This window comes from Parasteatoda tepidariorum, chromosome 8, assembly GCF_982258835.1.
Source record: "Parasteatoda tepidariorum strain Cologne lab strain chromosome 8, Ptep-v5.0, whole genome shotgun sequence".
NCBI lineage: Eukaryota > Metazoa > Arthropoda > Arachnida > Araneae > Theridiidae > Parasteatoda > Parasteatoda tepidariorum.
This window is the reverse complement of record NC_141762.1, coordinates 101,048,611-101,067,585: the sequence shown is the minus strand read 5'-3', so window position 1 is coordinate 101,067,585 and position 18,975 is coordinate 101,048,611. Positions and strand designations below refer to the sequence as shown.

The 18,975-nt window shown below is 29.7% G+C and overlaps 1 protein-coding gene across 5 annotated transcripts in view; it reads left to right on the top strand.

Moving 5' to 3' along the window:
* The window catches only part of LOC107438266 (putative RNA-binding protein 19), a 91,024-nt gene that overhangs the window by 52,595 nt on the left and 19,454 nt on the right, over window positions 1-18,975 (top strand). For all 5 annotated transcript variants that reach the window (XM_087169510.1, XM_087169512.1, XM_087169509.1 and 2 more), the window contains one exon: window positions 6,578-6,704. In XM_087169510.1, coding sequence (XP_087025636.1) covers window positions 6,578-6,704 — 127 coding nt within the window. The remainder of the gene's footprint in view (window positions 1-6,577; window positions 6,705-18,975) is intronic.

Genomic DNA, 18,975 nt, shown 5'->3' with positions numbered 1-18,975 from the left:
GTAAATGGTGACCGATGCACGTTAAATCTGTCAAATCACAAAGTTCTCCATGCTCTCATATCAAATCATACCTCTGAGGGTACTGATTCAGGAGTTTCCTTGTCTTCTGGATTGGTTCAAAATTACAGGGACTTGAACATTAGTGGTCGTAAGCACAGAATTGGGTTGGCTGTTCAATCACGGTTTTTATATATATATATATATATATATATATATATATATATATATATATATATATATATATATATATATATATATATATATACTTTCTAAAGGTAAGTAAGGCAGTAATTCCCGGTGTTCTCTGGAAAAGTAGAAGGGTTATCAAGAGTTAAAAAAAAAAATTTTTTACCAGTAATATTATTTTGGAAATCTTTTTCGTATTTCGATCCAATCAATCATCCATCATATATTTAATATTTTAAATGTATTCATTAAACTATTTAAACTAAAATCCACATGAAAAAAATTAAATACTAAATTATATAAATATAAATGCATTTCCTTAGTAACAATCTTGAATAAATATAAATACATTATCTTTAATCTATCAGGGCTCGCACTAAGCATTCGCCACCTATCTAAATGCCCTAAAATCGTAAATTCGGATAAAGGAATTGTATTTTGGCGAAAGTATAGGCGAATATTTCTTTCTGTCGAGAAAAATATATATTCCCCTCGGTCCTGAAAGAAAAAGTCAAGTAAAAATTTTCTGAATCCTATATTTTTTATTTATTATTTTTTTTCTTCCGCCAACCGACCTGTGTAGAGGTTAGGGAACTGCCCTTGCATCAGAAAGGTTCTGGGTTCTAATCCCGGGCAAGGCATGGATGTTCTTTCCTTCTCTGTACTATCTGTCCTTACTGTGGGAGCAACGTTGGTCCACCTAATATGGTGCCCCTGAAGGAACAAGCCAACAAATCTGCCCTTCAGGTGCCTGTATGACCTAGGTCATTACATTATCCAGGTGGGAATTGAAAGAAAAAAAAATGTATTTCAATTCCTTCTATTAGTTCACACTCTCCCTATTATCTTGTTCACATTTTCAACCATTAATTAAATAATTTTTATTCATCCATTCATGTTCAGATACATTTTTTTTTAACTTGTAGTAAATCACTCTTGATGTTAATACAGTTTTATTCAAATATTAATTCATTCATTAAATAGAGCAAAAAACGAAATGAAGCAAAAAACGAATAATATATGAGCAAAAAACGAAATGAATTTTCTGATGGGTTGACCGTTAGTCATTGTTTTAAATTTCGCTATAAGCGATTCAGTTTTTCGCATAGTTTAAAAATAACATCAGTGATAATCTATAAGTTATAGCTCTATTTGAACCAAAAAATAGTTTGTTGGGCGCATTCAATTATTTAATTATATTATATTCGCGGTGTCAGATAAATTCAATGAAGGACATCACGTGTGGACCACGTCACCCAATTTATACTTTTAGAGTTGTCTGTTGCAACGTGCCTTTTTTTTTCTCCAATTCCTACTATTAGTTCACACTCTCCCTATATCTTATTCCAATTGGGTATAATATAGCCTACGTCACAGGTTGTGTTATTCCTACTAAATTTAACCCATGAACGACATTTTCTGCGAGCCTAACTTCAAGCCACAAATAAACAAATGAAGTGTTTGATCGTTTAAATAGCTGCTAGCCAGATTTTATTGCATTATAAAGAAAAGTAATTGATATTCGATTTTTGATTAATAATTGATTTATGTGAATAGTGGCATTTATGTGGATAGTGGCATAGAATTTAGCATTGCGTCATGGTAAATGTTATTCCTACTAAGTGGAAGTAGTTGTGATTTTTTTTATATTATACCCAATTAATCGTTCATAAAATACTTTTTTATTCATCCATTCAAGTTAAAATACATTTTTTTTAATTTGTAGTGGATAGCACTTGATGTTAATACAGTTTTTTCAAACATTAATTTATTCATTAAATTTAATTAATTAATATTGAATTAATAAGATTGAAGAAAAAAATGTAATTATTTAATAAAAAGTAACTAAAATAAAAAATTTCTTTGTTGCCCTAAGTAGGAATTGCCTTTAAAACTTTTTTTTTTAATATTACTTGTTCGATTACAGTTATTTCCGTTAGATATGTTGCAGCAATAAGGGAGATGATATAAGCATGAGATAAACTACCGAAAATTCCCCCATCCAACAGTCTGTGTCGATAAAACAGATTAATAAGCGGTAGCAAGCTGCCTGTTATCATCCAACTACTTTCTCGCTGAACTTACATGTACCATAACATGAAATACCACATTGTTACTTCAGGTTCATTCTTATATTACACTCCCACCTCTCAAAATCCCGATAATAAGTTCGTTATGTGGAAAATTCGTTAAATAGAAAATCACTTTTTGAAATACTTTAACATCACAAAAACTGGTTTTAAATTCATAAACACTAGGTATAATTAACATAGCAATTGATACACCTTTATCTCGTAAACTAGTATCTACTATTCATTTTATAAATCTTATCCCTAAAAGGAATCTGCATGGAAACCAAGAATATAGCAAAACTTTATCCAATGTTACACTATCATGCTGCATACATTTTCAAATAAAAAAAAAGCTAAATCTATGTATAAAATTATAGCTGCATATAACAATAATTTTAAACATACATTACCACATGCGTTAAGTTTAATTGCTACTGAAAAATCCGTTAGTTTTGTCTGAGTCTGTCTTGCGAACAAAAAGGGAAAAGGATTTGACTGCTTTCTCTAAAAGTGAAGTGACTTCGAAAATCAATTCAAGTTTATTTCACCCCATAAAGTTCGTTAACAAATTTGAAATGTTCTGAAATATTTTTGGAAATAAGGAGAGTGGATTTCAAAGAAAAGTTCGTTAAATAAAAAATTCACTTCGTTATTTGGAAAAAAATCGCAAAATGGAAGTTAGTTAAATAGAAGTTCGACCGGGAAGTCCGTTTTAGGAGTTATCAAAAATTAACCGCAATCTATTCCTCAAACGCGATAAAGCACTATTTTTCATCCTCTCTTTCATTCATTGTTCATTTACTTCCCCCCCCCCCCCCCAATGCAAAATGACTCTTAATTTAAATTTGCATTTTATAAAAATAATTAAATTTGTATTTTTAATTTGAAGGTTTCTGTGGATAATAAATCAATCATTAAAAATTTTTAAGATTTGGCTTATAATTTTGAAATTAGACTAATACTTTCGATATTCGGTAAGTTTGAACCAATCCAGAAGACTAGGAAACTTCTGGATCAGTACCCCCAGAGGTATTGATTTGTGATAAAGTTAGTGTTCTAAAAAAAAATCCCTATTGAAATAGAATTTTTGTGCAGATTACTGCTTGTTTGAATATTTAAATAAGTGTCACTAATACATAATAAATCGCCTCATTTATAAAATTCAGTTTACTTTTTGATGAATTAATGGCCTATTACTATTCAAAATTATGAATAAACTTACTACATAACATTTCAAGATCATTTAATGTGAAATCATAGCTGGAAAATATTGCAATTTTTCTATTTTGATGACTATAAAAATCCCTAAAATTCCCTACGTGTAAAATATTTAGTATATTTTGCAACAATTATGAAATTTACATTATTTTGCAAAATCTACTAGATTCTTTCCTGTCCGTGGTAGCAGCTATGGTGGCTATATCATAATTTATTTTATTTCATTTTTTTTTAAGTGAAGATATGAAAAATCGATTTTAATACAATATAAAAAGCATTTAAATCGATAGTGTTGCGCAAAATAAAACTGCATTTATATGTTTATTTGTTTTTTTTATGTTTGCTTTTTATCTTTCATTATTTACAAATACAAGATAAATTCAAGATAATTTGCGATACTTAAAGCTCCTAATTTCATAGCTTTCTAAATAATACTGATTTTCTGTGACATTTCGGTTTCGCGCTCTTTCCCTTCCTGCGTTTTTCCTCATCAAAGTCTTCCCTCTCTCGGGACTATGAGGATTATTTTAAAGTATCTTTTTAAGTCTTCTCTAATCTCGGAACCTCGAAAGAGAGGGATTATAATTGAATAATTGATCGTCTACACCCCTCTCCCCTTTCCCTTTTCAAACTATCGCTTCTTTAGTTCTTTAAAAATGATCTGGTCTTGTGTTGAATTTATCAGTAATCTGATCACGAAACTACATCTTTTTGAACGAGACGAGTAACATCGTCTGCTGATTCCCTCTTGCAAATATCGTTTTCATTTTTCTATCGCTCTCTGTTACATGTGATTTTGAAAACGATATTCCAAAAATTATTTTACCTAATGGTATATCTTCCACTTTATTTGTGAATTACCATTGTTAGAAATTATAAATGTACGAAATTAACTTTTTAAAATTCTTGAGAAAATATTAAAGTAAACACTTTTCTGTTTGTTTATGACATTACATTTGTTCGATGAAAACGATTTTCTTTTTTGAACTGACTTCCCAAAAACACGTTTTTATATGAAGCCGACTAAAGTGAAGAGAATTGTTAAAACTTTTTTTTATTTTTCATTTTTCGTTATGTATACATCGCATTTCCATTTTTCGGGTAAGTATTACAGTCGTTCCCACTTAATAGCATATCGAATAACCCGCTTATACGAATAAAATTTAACGGAACCAAATCATTTTCTATGAAACTAATGTTAAAGTATTCCTGTTTAAATGGATATTTGTTGTTTTCTGATTGTTTCTAATTGCATAAAAAATAAGTGCTGAAATGAAAAAAAAAAAAAAAAGTTTATTTTGAGAAATGTTTCAAAAGCTAAAATGGAATTTCCTTTTTTCAGTTAAGATTAGAATAAGATAGGTGGTCACTTCAATAGGGACTTCTTGTTCATTAGTTGGTCTGAACAGGTGTTATTAGGGGTGAAGTTGAAAAAATAATCAAATCTTGCTGCCTCTTTGACTTACTTTGAGGGTTTTACCCCTCTTTGACTTACTTCACTCACACATCATTTAGAATCTATAAAAAAGGGATAGAGTTATTTGTCTTGTGGTCAAGGCTTGTGGTCCCCTCCTGCTGCTCTATTAGCTTTGATAAGAAAAAGTTTAAAAATAACACACTAGTGTACAATGTGTCTTTCTCTTAAGTAGAAAAATAATTGCTTAACCCAATGAATAACTCTGAGTTGGTTGTAAGTTGAGCGCAAAAGGAAATAATTTGAAATTGGAAAAAAAGGAATGAATCTTGTAAACAAGGCATTTCAAAAACTCCCAAACTAAAATAGCGCATTAATTTGAAATTTCTCAAATTTCGAGGATTATGAAGAGAAAAAAATAAGTAAAAATAAAAATTCTGAAAGGAATACACTAGTAATGAAAGTCTTAGTAGGCACTGAAAAGGAAAATCTAATTTTATTAAATTGGCGAATAAAACGGGTATGAAATATTGAATATTGCACTCCCCTTTTAATCGAATAACTCGCATTAATTGCATGGATTTGACTGGAACCGATGGTATTCTTTTAAGCAGGTTTTGACTGTATTTTCAAAATTACTGTTTCCGTTTTGGCATTTTGAATTTCATACTTTGATAACTTCTATTTTTATGCTTATTTTAAACAAAATAAATATATACTTCAATATTAGAAAAAAGAATATTCAGGAACCAGTGCTTAATGGAATGCTTGTGATTGTTCTAGGTTATATGCGGAGTTGTGTTTGCATATAATAAATAACTTCACACAAATTGAAATAGTTTTAATGAGATGTTAAAGATCTTGCACGGATTTCTCTTCCAGCAGTTCTTCAGACTGAGAAATTTTTTAAATAGAATTTCGAACTAAATTTAGGGAAGTATACCCTCAATTCATTTTCTGAAGATACAATACCCTTTTCAAATCTATGAAATCACACTCCCTTGGTTGGAATCTCCTGAATTAAATAAACTACCATAATTTTAAAATTATAAAGTTTCTAAGGTTGCAAATGCATTTTAACGAAATTATTATTACAGTCGGACCCCGATTTAACGAATTTATAGTGACCGAAAATATTATTCGCTAAATCGGAGACAATTCGTAATATCGAGGGCAAAAAAAATAAAAATTTGACTAACCTTGTGAAATATTCCAACATCTCTTAGAAGTAAAAATACACAAAATAAATAGAAATTTTACACTTTTTATTCAGGAATTTAAAATACAACGAATGATTACGCGCTGATTAATTTGAAATTTTACAGCTTGAAAGTTTGCTTATTTTCTTGATTTCTTACTTTTAAAAGAGTTCTTTTTCGACGTCATGAAGAGAAGAAATTGACATCTTGCTGCATAAGGTATGTTTTCACTGTAGATTCATTATCATCGACTTCTGTGTCAGCTTCCTATAAATGTACTTCATTAACTTCATAAAATTTGTTAAATCACGAAATTCGGTAAATAGGGATTCGTTAAACCGGGATTCGACTCTATTTCAAAATAACAGTTCAAGTTTTACGCACATATTTAATACAATATTGTCTAGTTGCTTATTTTTCCAATACGCGAAATAACTTTTAAAAATGAATGAGTATTTAAATTAATATATATTTTTGCTTTTCTGCAGCGTGCATTCGATGCTCTGTGCCATAGCACTCATTTGTTCAATCGTCGCCTGGTGCTGGAATGGGCCAATCCTGACACGGACAATGTGTCTGAATTGAGAGAAAAGACTGCCAACCAGTACTTCGAAAGTAAGTATAAACCATCTTTCAATTATTGGGACACCCCCTTCAAATATTGGATAACAAAGTAGAGGATGAGTGTGAGCAATGCTCACATCATTTTCAACAACAACAAATTCAAAATGAAAGTAAAATGTAATGAAAAGTTTTGGGAAAAAGTACACTTCAATGTAGAAGTCAGATAAACTACATTTTTCCAAGGTGTGTAGCGTTTTTAAAAAGTGCTCAAAGGTGCTTATTTTTGATTTTCGTTTTTTAAAAATCCTTAAAGGTGCTTTTTTTCACTGGGTGTTTTTAAAAAGTGCTTCATTTTCCTTTTTCGAAAATGAATTTTTTTTTCTTTCTTTACCATGTCGATTTTCCCCACGTATTATGCGAAGGCGTGCTTTTCACAGTGTTCTAATCAACGTTTTCACAATTTATTCAACATGTTTGATGAAATACTTGCGAGTCAGCATGTGCATCTACTGAGCAAGATTCGGTGAAATTCTTGCAATCTCATGTGCAACTCTGCTGCATTTTGCAAGATATTCTCAATTTTAGGCTTCATTTCCAACCGTCTGATATTCAACCGAGAAAACCTCTTGATTTCTTTATGCCTAATATAATCAAGAAAAGAGTTCTTTGTCAGAAACTGGTTATTTTTATCATGATCATGTAAAGTCTTTGAAAATTATTTTGCATTTTGTTCGTATATAGTGCTTAAAACTATTTTTTTAGTGATTGAAGAGTACTTAAAAGGTGCTTATTTTTTGTTGAAGGATTTTACTACTCACCTTGGTGATTCATGATGGCCCAACATCATTTGATTGTCATCCAGCATTTTCCATTATGCGTTCATAGTTTTTGATATGACAACAAACTTCCATAATGGAAAATGCTTCTTTAATGTTATGATGGTTAACCATCAGGCGAAGTTTGATTCTCATGGGCCAACAATCCATGATGGTCCCAACCATACATTTCTATAATGGTTTAATGGAAATTCTTGTTGATTCAGCAGAAATATACCGTCAAAAAAAAAAAAATTATGGTGGCTCATCATAAATTAGTCCTAATTCCTACATTGGGATGCTGATAGTTCATGATAGTTACATTTGATTTCTAAGAAACTGTGATAGAAATTCGTAGTGGTTCAACATGAACAAACCATCGAAAAAGTTGCTATTTTTATGTTCAACCATCATAAATCGGTCCGAATTCCTAAATTGGGGTGATGGTTACTTATGTTGGTTGACATCAAAAAGTGTAATGATTCATGATGGAATTATTGATGGTTAACATCAAGATTATGTTGATCCATCAATCGAAAACCATCAAAGAATTTGACTTCTTATAAGCAGGGTTGACAGAAATCATGACTTAAAAAAAAAGTAAAAATTTCTTTTTTTTGAATCAGTTTTTTTTTTTTTTTTTTTTTTTTTTTTTTTTTTTTTTTTTTTTTTTTTTTACATTTACCAACCAAAACAATTAATAAAATGTTTTTATAATACTTAGAAACAATATTGTAGCTAAAATAATAATTTTTTTTTCTAAAATAATTAAAATTATTATTTACTTATTGAAAAAAAAAACTATTCTTTTTATAAATAAAATCATGGTTATGTTGGATAAATAGAATCCTTTTTCAAGCTAATGGTCAAAAACACGTTATATTTGAATGACGCCATTCTAACCATATATGTTCCTTTCTTATATTAGTTTCTCGAAAATGTTTAAAAATCTGAATTATTAAGATATGGTATTGTTGGGTTCTCAAAGCAAAAAGAATCAGCATCGCATTTAAAGTCAATTATTATTTTTTTAAACACCTTCTACAATAATTCTAATTTATGTTTCTTGTGAAACTTTTATTGCATTATGGTCAAAATTACTTATGTTAAATCAATTAAGATTTAAAGTTTTTTTTTAATTCGTACATCACCGAAGCTTAGTATCTCTAGCAACGGTCAGTGAGTACCACTTTGATCAGCTTGCTCAATATCGATACTGCTCTACCCACGGTTCGTACGGGCACACGTTTATCGTTTTCACGTGATTTGGAAGTTGCACATTAGGATTCATATTCAAACGTTTTAGAATTGCACATCGAAATTCGTAATCACTCAATTCGAAAATGAAACATAATGATTCATACGAAATTAAACATACTGCGATTTAAAAATCTCACATCGTGATTCATATTCTCGCGATTTTAAAATCAAACACCGTTGATTCGTATTTACGCTATGTTTTAAAATCAAACACTGCGACTTGTATTCACGCAAATTTTAAAATCATGCATCTTGATTCGTATTTTCACGATTTAAAATGAAAAAAAGCATGATTTGTAGATAAATAAAAACGTCGATCGACTTAAAAATCAAACGTTGTGATCTGTATTCACGCGATTTAAAAAAGAAACCTTATTGTGATTCGTATTTACGTGATTGTAAATTCCCACTTCCTGATACGCATTCACGCTATTTTTAAATTACTCATCTTGACTCGTGATTGCGTGGTTTAAAGGCAAAATAACGTCATTTGTAAATAAATAAAACAATATGCTCGATTTCTAAAATCGAACAGCATGATCAGTATTCACGTGATTGAAAATTCCCACTTCATGATTTGTATTCGCGTAATTTTAAAAATCAAACATCGCGATTCGTAATCACGCGATTTTAAAAATCAAATGCAGTTGATTCGTTTTACGCTATTTTAAAACCACACATCGTGATTTGTGATCGATTTAAAAAATCAAACACCATGATTTGTATTCACGCGATTTAAAAATTAAATATCGTGATCCGCACGCAAGCGTTTTAAAAGTATCTAATCGTATTTAATATTCTCTGGATTACAAAATTCCCATTTAAAGATTCGTTATGACGGAACGATCTTTCTCGATGAAAGGATGGACAAAAATTGAAGCCAACAATTAGCCCAAAAGGCGTTTTTATTTCGAATTAACCTTCACATTGATAAATGACGCTCCCAGGGAGAATGAAACTAAAGAATGTCGTAGTTTGTCAAACGAGTCACATACAGGACTAATGATGTGTGCAGAAATAGGATATGTTATGGGAAGTGTGAAATGGTATGTTTTCCGGAAAAATAACGCGGAAGACCTTGATTGCGGAGGTGTATTTAGAGCAAGCTTGCTGACGGGGACAGATTTGTTGTTAAATCATTAAAATAACTATCACACATAAAAATACGTATATATATATATATATATATATATATATATATATATATATATATATATATATATAACCGGGGGGGAAAATAAATCCGAAAGAAAGGACAATTTGTCCTTTTTTTTCGGATTAAATTTTTTCCAGTTTCTTGTTATTTTTATTATTATTTTTCTTTTATTTTTTCCCCTTTCATTGTTCTGTAACTTTTCCCTTGTTTTCTCTACATTTTGAACTTATTTTATGAGTTCTATTTACTTTTTTGTATTTATTTATTATGCTATATATATATACAGTCAAACCCCGCTATAGTGAACCTTCAAGGGACTGAAATTTCGGTTCACTATAACCGGGTGTTCACTATATCCGTTACGCAGATAATTTAACTAATGGTTCCCAAACTCCTCCCTTTTATTACACATTATCCAAATAAATGACTGAAAAATATTACGTAGTAGCAAAAAATGTGTTATTTTTCATTACTCTTCGTCTTGCGTACAAAAAAAAAATTTGCAATCTTTAGCTGATAAGCAATCCTCAACATCAGTTATGGAAACACTTCCCGACTCTCACATAATTTTTCTTGAATTTCTGTTATTCCGTTTTTTAAACCTGTCTAACCAGCCATTCGAGCACATGAAAGTTGTCTCATAAAATCATTTAGCGAATTCATCCACATTTGTCCAGATACTGGAAGTTTGGAGCTTTTTCGAATGGTGAACAACTTCAGTAATGCTTCTTCAACATCTGTGTGATCTGCTTTTCTCAACTTTCTCTGCCATCTAAATTTTTTTCATGAGCAGAAATTATTAATTGTCTATTTTTCCATATGTTACAAACTTTAGATTTGGATAGTTTTATATTCCCTGAAAATATCAAAAAAAAATGAAGAAAAAAATCAGTCGAAGACAGAAAAAAGTTCATTATATCCAACTTTCTCACTTTTTTGGTTCACTATATCCACAAAAAATAACATTATGCGCGTATACCAAGGCACGAGACCGAACATTTGGTTCACTATATCCGGGAGTTCACTATAAACCGTGTTCACTATAGCGGGGTTTGACTGTATTTACGTAGTCGGACCTTGATTTAACGAATTTATAGGGACCGACAATATTATTCGCAAAATCGGGGATAATTCGTAATATCGAACGCAAAATGAAAAAAAAAAAAAAAATGGACTAACTTAATGAAATATTCGAACATCTCTAATAAGCAAACACAAAAAATAAATAGAAATCTGACACTTTTTATTTCGGCACTTAGAATGCAGCGAATGATTACGCTCTGATTAATTTGAAATTTTAAAGCTTAAAAGTTTGCTTATTTTCTTGATTTCTTACTTTAAAAAAGTTCCTTTTCGACGTCATGAAGAGAAGAAATTTACATTTTGCTGATTTCAACTTAGAATACGAAGCCTAATTCCATGAAGTTAACTAGAAAATTCTGCCTGAAAGTGATTATTTACTGAAAAACGAAAAAACGTTCGCATTGAAAAAACTTTAAACTATCAAAATCTAAAAATATTCTCTCAAAAAAACGCATTCTTACAATTGTATGTATGTGGCATTTTAGATTTACTTGATTGATGCCATCTTGTACAATTCAAAACCCATTGACAACCATGACGCTTCAAAAACTAACACAAAATTGAACAGTAGCAAGTACCAATTATGAGGGTCATATTGTTAAATTTTATTTATTTAATAACAAATATAAAAGTATCGTACTAAATTTTAATTTCGGATACTTAACATAATATTATTTTATTTTATAACCGTCGTTGAACAGCCGACCAAATTTTCAATATACCGCTGCCAATGTTCAACTCCGTAGCCTTGTAATTTTGAGTCCAATCCTAATAATCTCCTGGATTAAATAATTGGGAGAAATTTGCCTTCGTGGAGGACTTTTTGATGGAACTAACCCGCATTTGCGTTACATGGAGAGGAAAGCCACTAAGAACCTCTCATGGTTAGCCTGCCGGCGTGAAGACTCTAACCCAGGATTCGTCACCACTGAGAATATTTTACGTCTTGTGGTCAGTGCGAGCTGGGTGCGGAATTCGATTAAACCTCCGGGATTCGAACCCGGTTCACCTCATTAGGAGGCGAGTGCTATAATGGGAGCCAGCACAGCTCCCATTATATTATTTGTAAATGAGATAAGCTTACTTAATTTAAATTCTTCTTTGATAAAAAATAAACTTTTAAAAAAAAACTGTCGAAGCACTCAGCTGAAACGCGCTTTATCGGTTCGATTTCCTCTAAATCTTTCGATCGCTATTCGATGATAACCGGTTTCCTAATTTAACTGTAAAATTAGGTCTCTATGGAAGTAAAAGGGTTGGCCGTGGAAGAAACTTATTTAGTTTGGTAGATCACGTGTGTTTATCCATCCGCCAATGAAAATAAAATCATAATCTTGTTCTCAACTTTTGAGGGAGAATTTTTTAACTCTGACTTTTCAAATTATCTTCTGCTCTCTAAGTTTCGATCTTTTCATCAATGTTTGTGTTTTAAACAACTTGTTTTTTTTTTAAATACTGTTTTTTAAAATAGAATTGAATAGTTATAGTTTGTCTAAAGTACGAACTTCCCTAGTCATTCGTCTGGACCCGCGGCTGTGACCATGGTAACGAGGTATAACTATTTCAAGTAGGGGTGTGGAGGTCGGCAAAAAAAAGGGAGGGAGGATCATTTTCTTCGGTCTATTGTGTTATCCCTAGAGGGAAGAGAAGCTATCCTCCCTGAAATGCGCTATTCTTGTTTCCATAGCAGCAAACGGCCTCAGACTTTGTGGCGGGGGGAGTTCTGACCGTAGACAAACTATAGTTTGATTTAGAATAACTATTTTAAACAATTTTTACACATTTAATGTTTACATGTTTAAATTTTTTTTTCAAATATGATAAAAGTACTTTTTAACGTTTCTCATAGATAATAATTTGAATTTTTTAATCTTTTTACAATTTCAAAACAATTATCAAGAAACACATACATCAAACCAGTGAAGGAAAATTTTACACCCGTATTAAGAGCAGTATTGAGTTAATATAATTGCAATTACCTTGTAGAGAATGATAGTTAAATATTGACAATTTATTTTTACAACATGGTGCTTAGCGTTTTATAGTGCTTAAAAGTGCTTTTTTTATTTGTGTGTTTTTAAAAAAAAGTGCTTAATTTTCCCTTTTCGAAAACCAAATTTTTTTCTTTATCATGCGGATTTTCAACAAGTATTGTGCAAAAGCGTGATTTTCACGTTGTTCCATTCAACGTTTTCACAATTCATTCAACCACAATCCGTTTTGACGTTTCGTCGCTCCATAGCGTATGAAAGCGCCAATCATGTTACCTGTTTGATAAAATACTTCGTATTCCGTACCTGCGGAATACGAAGAGCTGAGTTCAATGAGATTATTGCATTTTGCAAGATATTTTCCATTTCAGGCTTCATTTTTCACCCTCTGATATTGAACCAAAAAATCTCTCTATCTTATATAATCAAGAAAAGAGTTATTTGTAAGAAATTGGTTATTTTATCATAATCATGTAAAATCTTTGAAAATTATTTTGCATTTTGTTAATGTATATAGTGCTTACAAATATTTGTTGAGTGCTTAAAAGGTGCTTATGTTTTGTTGTAAGATTGGGCTGCGCGCCCTGTGTAAGTAATAAATGACAAACAAAAAGCATGAATAAAACAATAAACAAGACTACTGAAGAAGTTAGAATCACAGTTTTGGATTTCAGTCCCTCAAATACTTTATAAATGTTATTAAGTAATACGAAATCTTTGTGTCTATTGATTAAAAACTAATACACCATTGTTCAATCAGAGTATTATTTACATAAATTTATCATGGAGTATTTGTAACATATAACCAAGTTTTTATCTTCCTATCCCCCTTGGTTTCTCTCCCCCCCACGGATATTAAACAGAGAGTATCTGCTTTGTGATTGGTCAGAAATAGTTCTATTGAACTTAGCGTTCGGAGTGAAACTATCGTATTGGTCACGCGATAATAAATAAAATAAACTATCGTAACGTTACAGTTGAGTCAGGAAGCAGACATTTTTCGAATAAATCGAGCGGAATCCACTAGTTGTTTCAGTATCAGGAAGTGTCTTTGCTGACCCAAAGAACTGTTATTTCCTATCTCGATTCTGACTTTTTTTTTATTTCTTTTTTACAGTACACAGCGACCATCTAATATCAATGTTAAAATATTAGCTTATATTAGTGGGCTGCGCCCCCTGCTCGCCAACCCCCGAAAATTACTACGCAATCTTAAATGGTTTGCTTCGCTCGCTACTAACTTAGGTACATTGCAAATGCACAAATTTCTAAGAATTCAGAACAATCATTTAAATCCATATAAAAACTTTTTTTTAAAAAAAATAATAACATCTTTTTAGTAAATACTAAGTCATTAAAATAAATTTGAATTCAAATAAATGACATGTAATTCGTTAAACCTATTAGAAATGTGCTATAGTATAATTCGTGATATAAATCAAAAAACGTCAAATAAATTCGTAATATATAAATTCGTAAAAAAAAAAAAGCGCTTTCGACAAAATACTAAAATAGAGATCTATCGACAAAGACTACTCACTTCTGCGTAGCTTAATAGTATGAGATTGCCTCTCTCTGGTTATTTCAGTTTCCGTTTTTAAAAAGCGCTATATGTTGAGCCACCTCAGCTAGATTTGGCATGTGACATTTTTAGCGGCAATCATGGGTCGATTCGCCGTGTAAGAGAAATAGTAACGTAAACAAAACAAAGCAAACGTTGCCACCGGCGGAAAAGAAATACAGCCAAAATTTGGGAGCCACGCAAGAGAATTATATATATTAGATGGTAACTTTAAGAAGAGGTCATACTAATTTAAAATTGTAGAAGAAGTGAATTCATACAAACCTAGAGTAAATCATGAAGTTTCAAATACGGAATTGAACATTAGTAGTTGTAAACCTAAAATTGGGTCGGCTGTTCAACGACGGGTAAAAAAAATCAATAGTAATTGAGCCGTGATGGCTCAGGGGATAGAGCGCTCACCTTAATATAGAGCTATATATTTTTTTTTTTTTCTCGTTGAATAAAAATGTACTTTTTTCGATTCCTACTATTAGTTTACACTCTCCCTGTATCTTGTTCAAATTTTCAGTCTTTAATAAAATACTTTTCATTTATCCACTCAACTTCAAATACAATTTTTCAAACTTGTTTTATATGTCACTTGATGCTAATACTGTCTTTTTTTAAATATTAATTCATTAAATTTAATGAATTAATTTTAGTTTCATAGGGGAGAAAAAACTGTGATTATTTAATAAAAAGTAACTAAAATAAAAAAATTTATTTGTAGACCTAAGTACGAATTGTCTTTAAAAAATAAATTATATTACTTGTTTATGGTGAAAACTGATACAGTGGCTTTGAATTCCGTTCATATTTTCTTGATAAAGTCAGTAAAATTTACGTCGGAAATTGAATGAGAATCATCTAAAATGTTTTACTAAAAGTTTATCGCTAATGTATCATTAACATAATTGATTATCTTGAAAGAAGAAGAACTTGTTTTAATATTGTTTGGTGCTACAAAAAAAAAATACCCACTTAAAATCATAAAATAAATAACTAAAGGAGGGACTGTCAGTGCAACCGCGAACACAAAACCACTATTTATCATACTGTCAGAATCCCATGTTTTCTCATGTGCTACCAACATACACACGTGGCATTCCTTTCGCCTTTTGACATGTTTTCAGGCAGCAGCTGGAAAGTTTAATTATCATTCTTTTTCTCGAAACGAAATAGATAGGTTGATGGAGGGATGGGTGTTATAAGACAATAGATCTAAATGGAGGATAACGAGGATGAAGGACGATTTCCGGAGAATCTTTAAGAATTTTAGTTATTAATCAGTGCCTCTTTTTAAATTTTATTTCTCTATAATGTCGATTTTAAACTGATTTGTTTACTTGTACCTTATTTTATTCCAATGCAAAAACTTTAAATGATAAGCTACCAAACGATTTTGAAAATCTACCAAACGATTTCACAAAAAATTGTGCTCTTTTTCTCGCTTTTGAGTTTTTTTATTTTTTATTTTAAAATATTTTTAAATGAGAAGATTTAAACAAATTCAATATTTTGAAGAGAAACGATTTGTTAACTAATATCATTTATTTTATTCCAATGCAAAAATTTTAAATGGTAAACTACCAAACGATTTTGAATATCTACCAAACGATTTCGCAAAAAATTGTGTTCTTTTTCTCGCTTTAGAGTTTTTCTTTTTTTTATTTAAAATATTATTTTTAAATGAGAAACATAACACCTAATGTATTGGTATTGTTTTATCAAGCGTACGTTAAAGTTAGCTTTCAAGTTATAAACAAATTCAAGCTCTTGAAGTAAAACGATTTGTCAACTAATGTCATTATTTTATTCCAATGCAAAAATTTTAAAATTTTTGAAATCTACTAAATAAAATCTACTAAATACTGTTAAAATCTACTAAAAGAATTTGATAATCAGAATCGTTTTCTCAAAAAAATTGTGTTCTTTTCCTTGCATTAAATTATTTATTTTTGAATTTAAAGTATTTTCTTCAAATGAGAAACATGTGATCTCTTGATTTCTAGGTTAAACTCTTGATTTTTATATATATATATATATATATATATATATATATATATATATACAGGGGTCGCATTCCCCCTAAAATTCATAAAATTCCTAAAACTATGTGCAAACCCTAAAATTCCTAAAAATCTGATAAAATTTTGTTGGTGTTCCTAAAAAATTAGAGTTATAGGCTGAATATAAATAAAAAAGCAACAATCTAAAATATAAGAATTTAACTACATTAATTAAAACTGTTTTAATTTTGCCACATGGGAATTCTGATCCTGAGAGAGGTTTTTCGATAAATAAAGCAATGCTTAATGTGAGACCATGAGAATACTATTATGTCTCTTAGACTAATCAAAGATACCATTCGAAATTATGAAGGAGTGTTGAAGATCACTACAACACTATTGAGGGCAGTAAAAGAATCTCACAAATCATATCAATAATATATTAGAAAAATGATCATGATTAATTTGTTTTTCTCTAACTTCTAATATAAATTGCTGATTTGAAATCTAATAATATCACACAATAGTTTTTTTTAATAAAGTAAGGTAAAGGGTAATAATAAAGTTTTGATTAAGAAGGTAAAAATTAAATAAAAATCCAAGTTGGTGTCAATTTATTTTTTCTTTTGATTTATTCTCACTTTTGCCTGTTCCTGAATTATGCACTTAATTTCTGATAGGTAATATGTAAAGTTGAAATTTCATTTTTACACTTCAGAGATTTCGTTCTTGACTTAATAAATTTCAGAGCTTTATTTTATGACTTGCAATTATTTATGATATGTGTGGATGAATTGTAATAATCTTCTGTTATGTAATAAGCTACCGTGTGATCTGTTTTTATCCTAGCAAAATCATTACCCCTAAAATTTACCTAAAATTTTTTGAAAAAAGTTCCTAAAATTACCCTAAAATTTTAAAAAACTTTGCTGCTACCCCTGTATATATATATATATATATATATATATATATATATATATATATATATATATATATATATATATATATATATATATATATATATATATATATATATATATATATATATATATATATATATATATATATATATATATATATATATATATATATATATATATATATATATATATATATATATATATATATATATATTAATCAAGAATTTTATTTATTAATAAGAATTTCATTTAATACTTAACATTTTGATGATTATTCAACAGCAGAATATATTTCATCATAAAAGCCTTCGCTTTCTTAGATGCGAAATAGTTTTTTAGAACTTCTATGGATTTTATTTGGCCACAAAACTTTAAAACAATGAAGTTATGCAATTTTTTAGTAAGTAATTTTAAAACTACGTATTTGTCAGTTTTTAGAATTTAATTTTATTACAGTTTAAACTCCTCAAGATCAATTTCGATGATACTGAAGTTTTCTGTTAACGTTAACTGCACAAGAACAAAGATATTTATCAAAAAATCTAAAAACAGACCAAACTTTATTGGTATAATTTTGTGAGAAAAAAATAATGGAAAATCTGAAATACAGCACACTTTATATCTTCATCACATCGAGAATAGAGTCCACCATTATTCAAAAATGTTATGATTCAGGTTTTAAAGAATTTGCAGCGAAACGATTATGTCATATTTTAATCCATTACAAAAGTTTTAAATGGAAATTATTTCGAAATTCTTCCCTTTTAAAACTCAATTGCTTGTTATAAATGACCTCCCTATGCCCAAATTTATTATTTGGTTAGCTTATTTTTATCAACGACTACAAGTTAAAATGCCATTGCAGAAGTTTCTTATGTCAGTTTTTTTGTCTATTTAAAGTTTTCGTTACACTCTTTGCACAACAAAAAATTGTCCTGGTTGCAAAATTGAAAAACGATTGTCTTTAAATTTCTTTTAATCTAATTATCCTATTTTCATAATTGCAATCTTATTAGTTTAAGGGACATACAGTCCCTGGCCAAATTATTAGACCCATTGTAAGATTCTATGTAAATCTTAATTAACAGCTTTATTGTTTTTAAGCGACTGAAACCGGTTTGCACTTGTTTACGTTCGTGTATCAATTGGTTAAATTAGACGATATATAATATGAATTCGACCATTGGATAAGTTAGACCACATATTATATTATAAATTTTTATTATACTATCAGGTATTATATTAGTATATTATTATAATTATACCAAATTATTAGGCGCAATGTGGTTTTTTAATAATGACATGTTTTGCACGAGTTTATATGCAATACTTTAATGTTTAAATATACATGTAATGGGTTTTTATTCAGGAGACTTCTTATATACTTCCCATTTGTATTTATTTTTAACGTATTGCATTACAATGTTAACCCCAATTGATACACGAACGTAAACAAGTGCAAACTGGTTTCAGCCGCTTAAAAACAGTAAAGCTGTGTAGTATCACCTGATAATTAAGATTTTG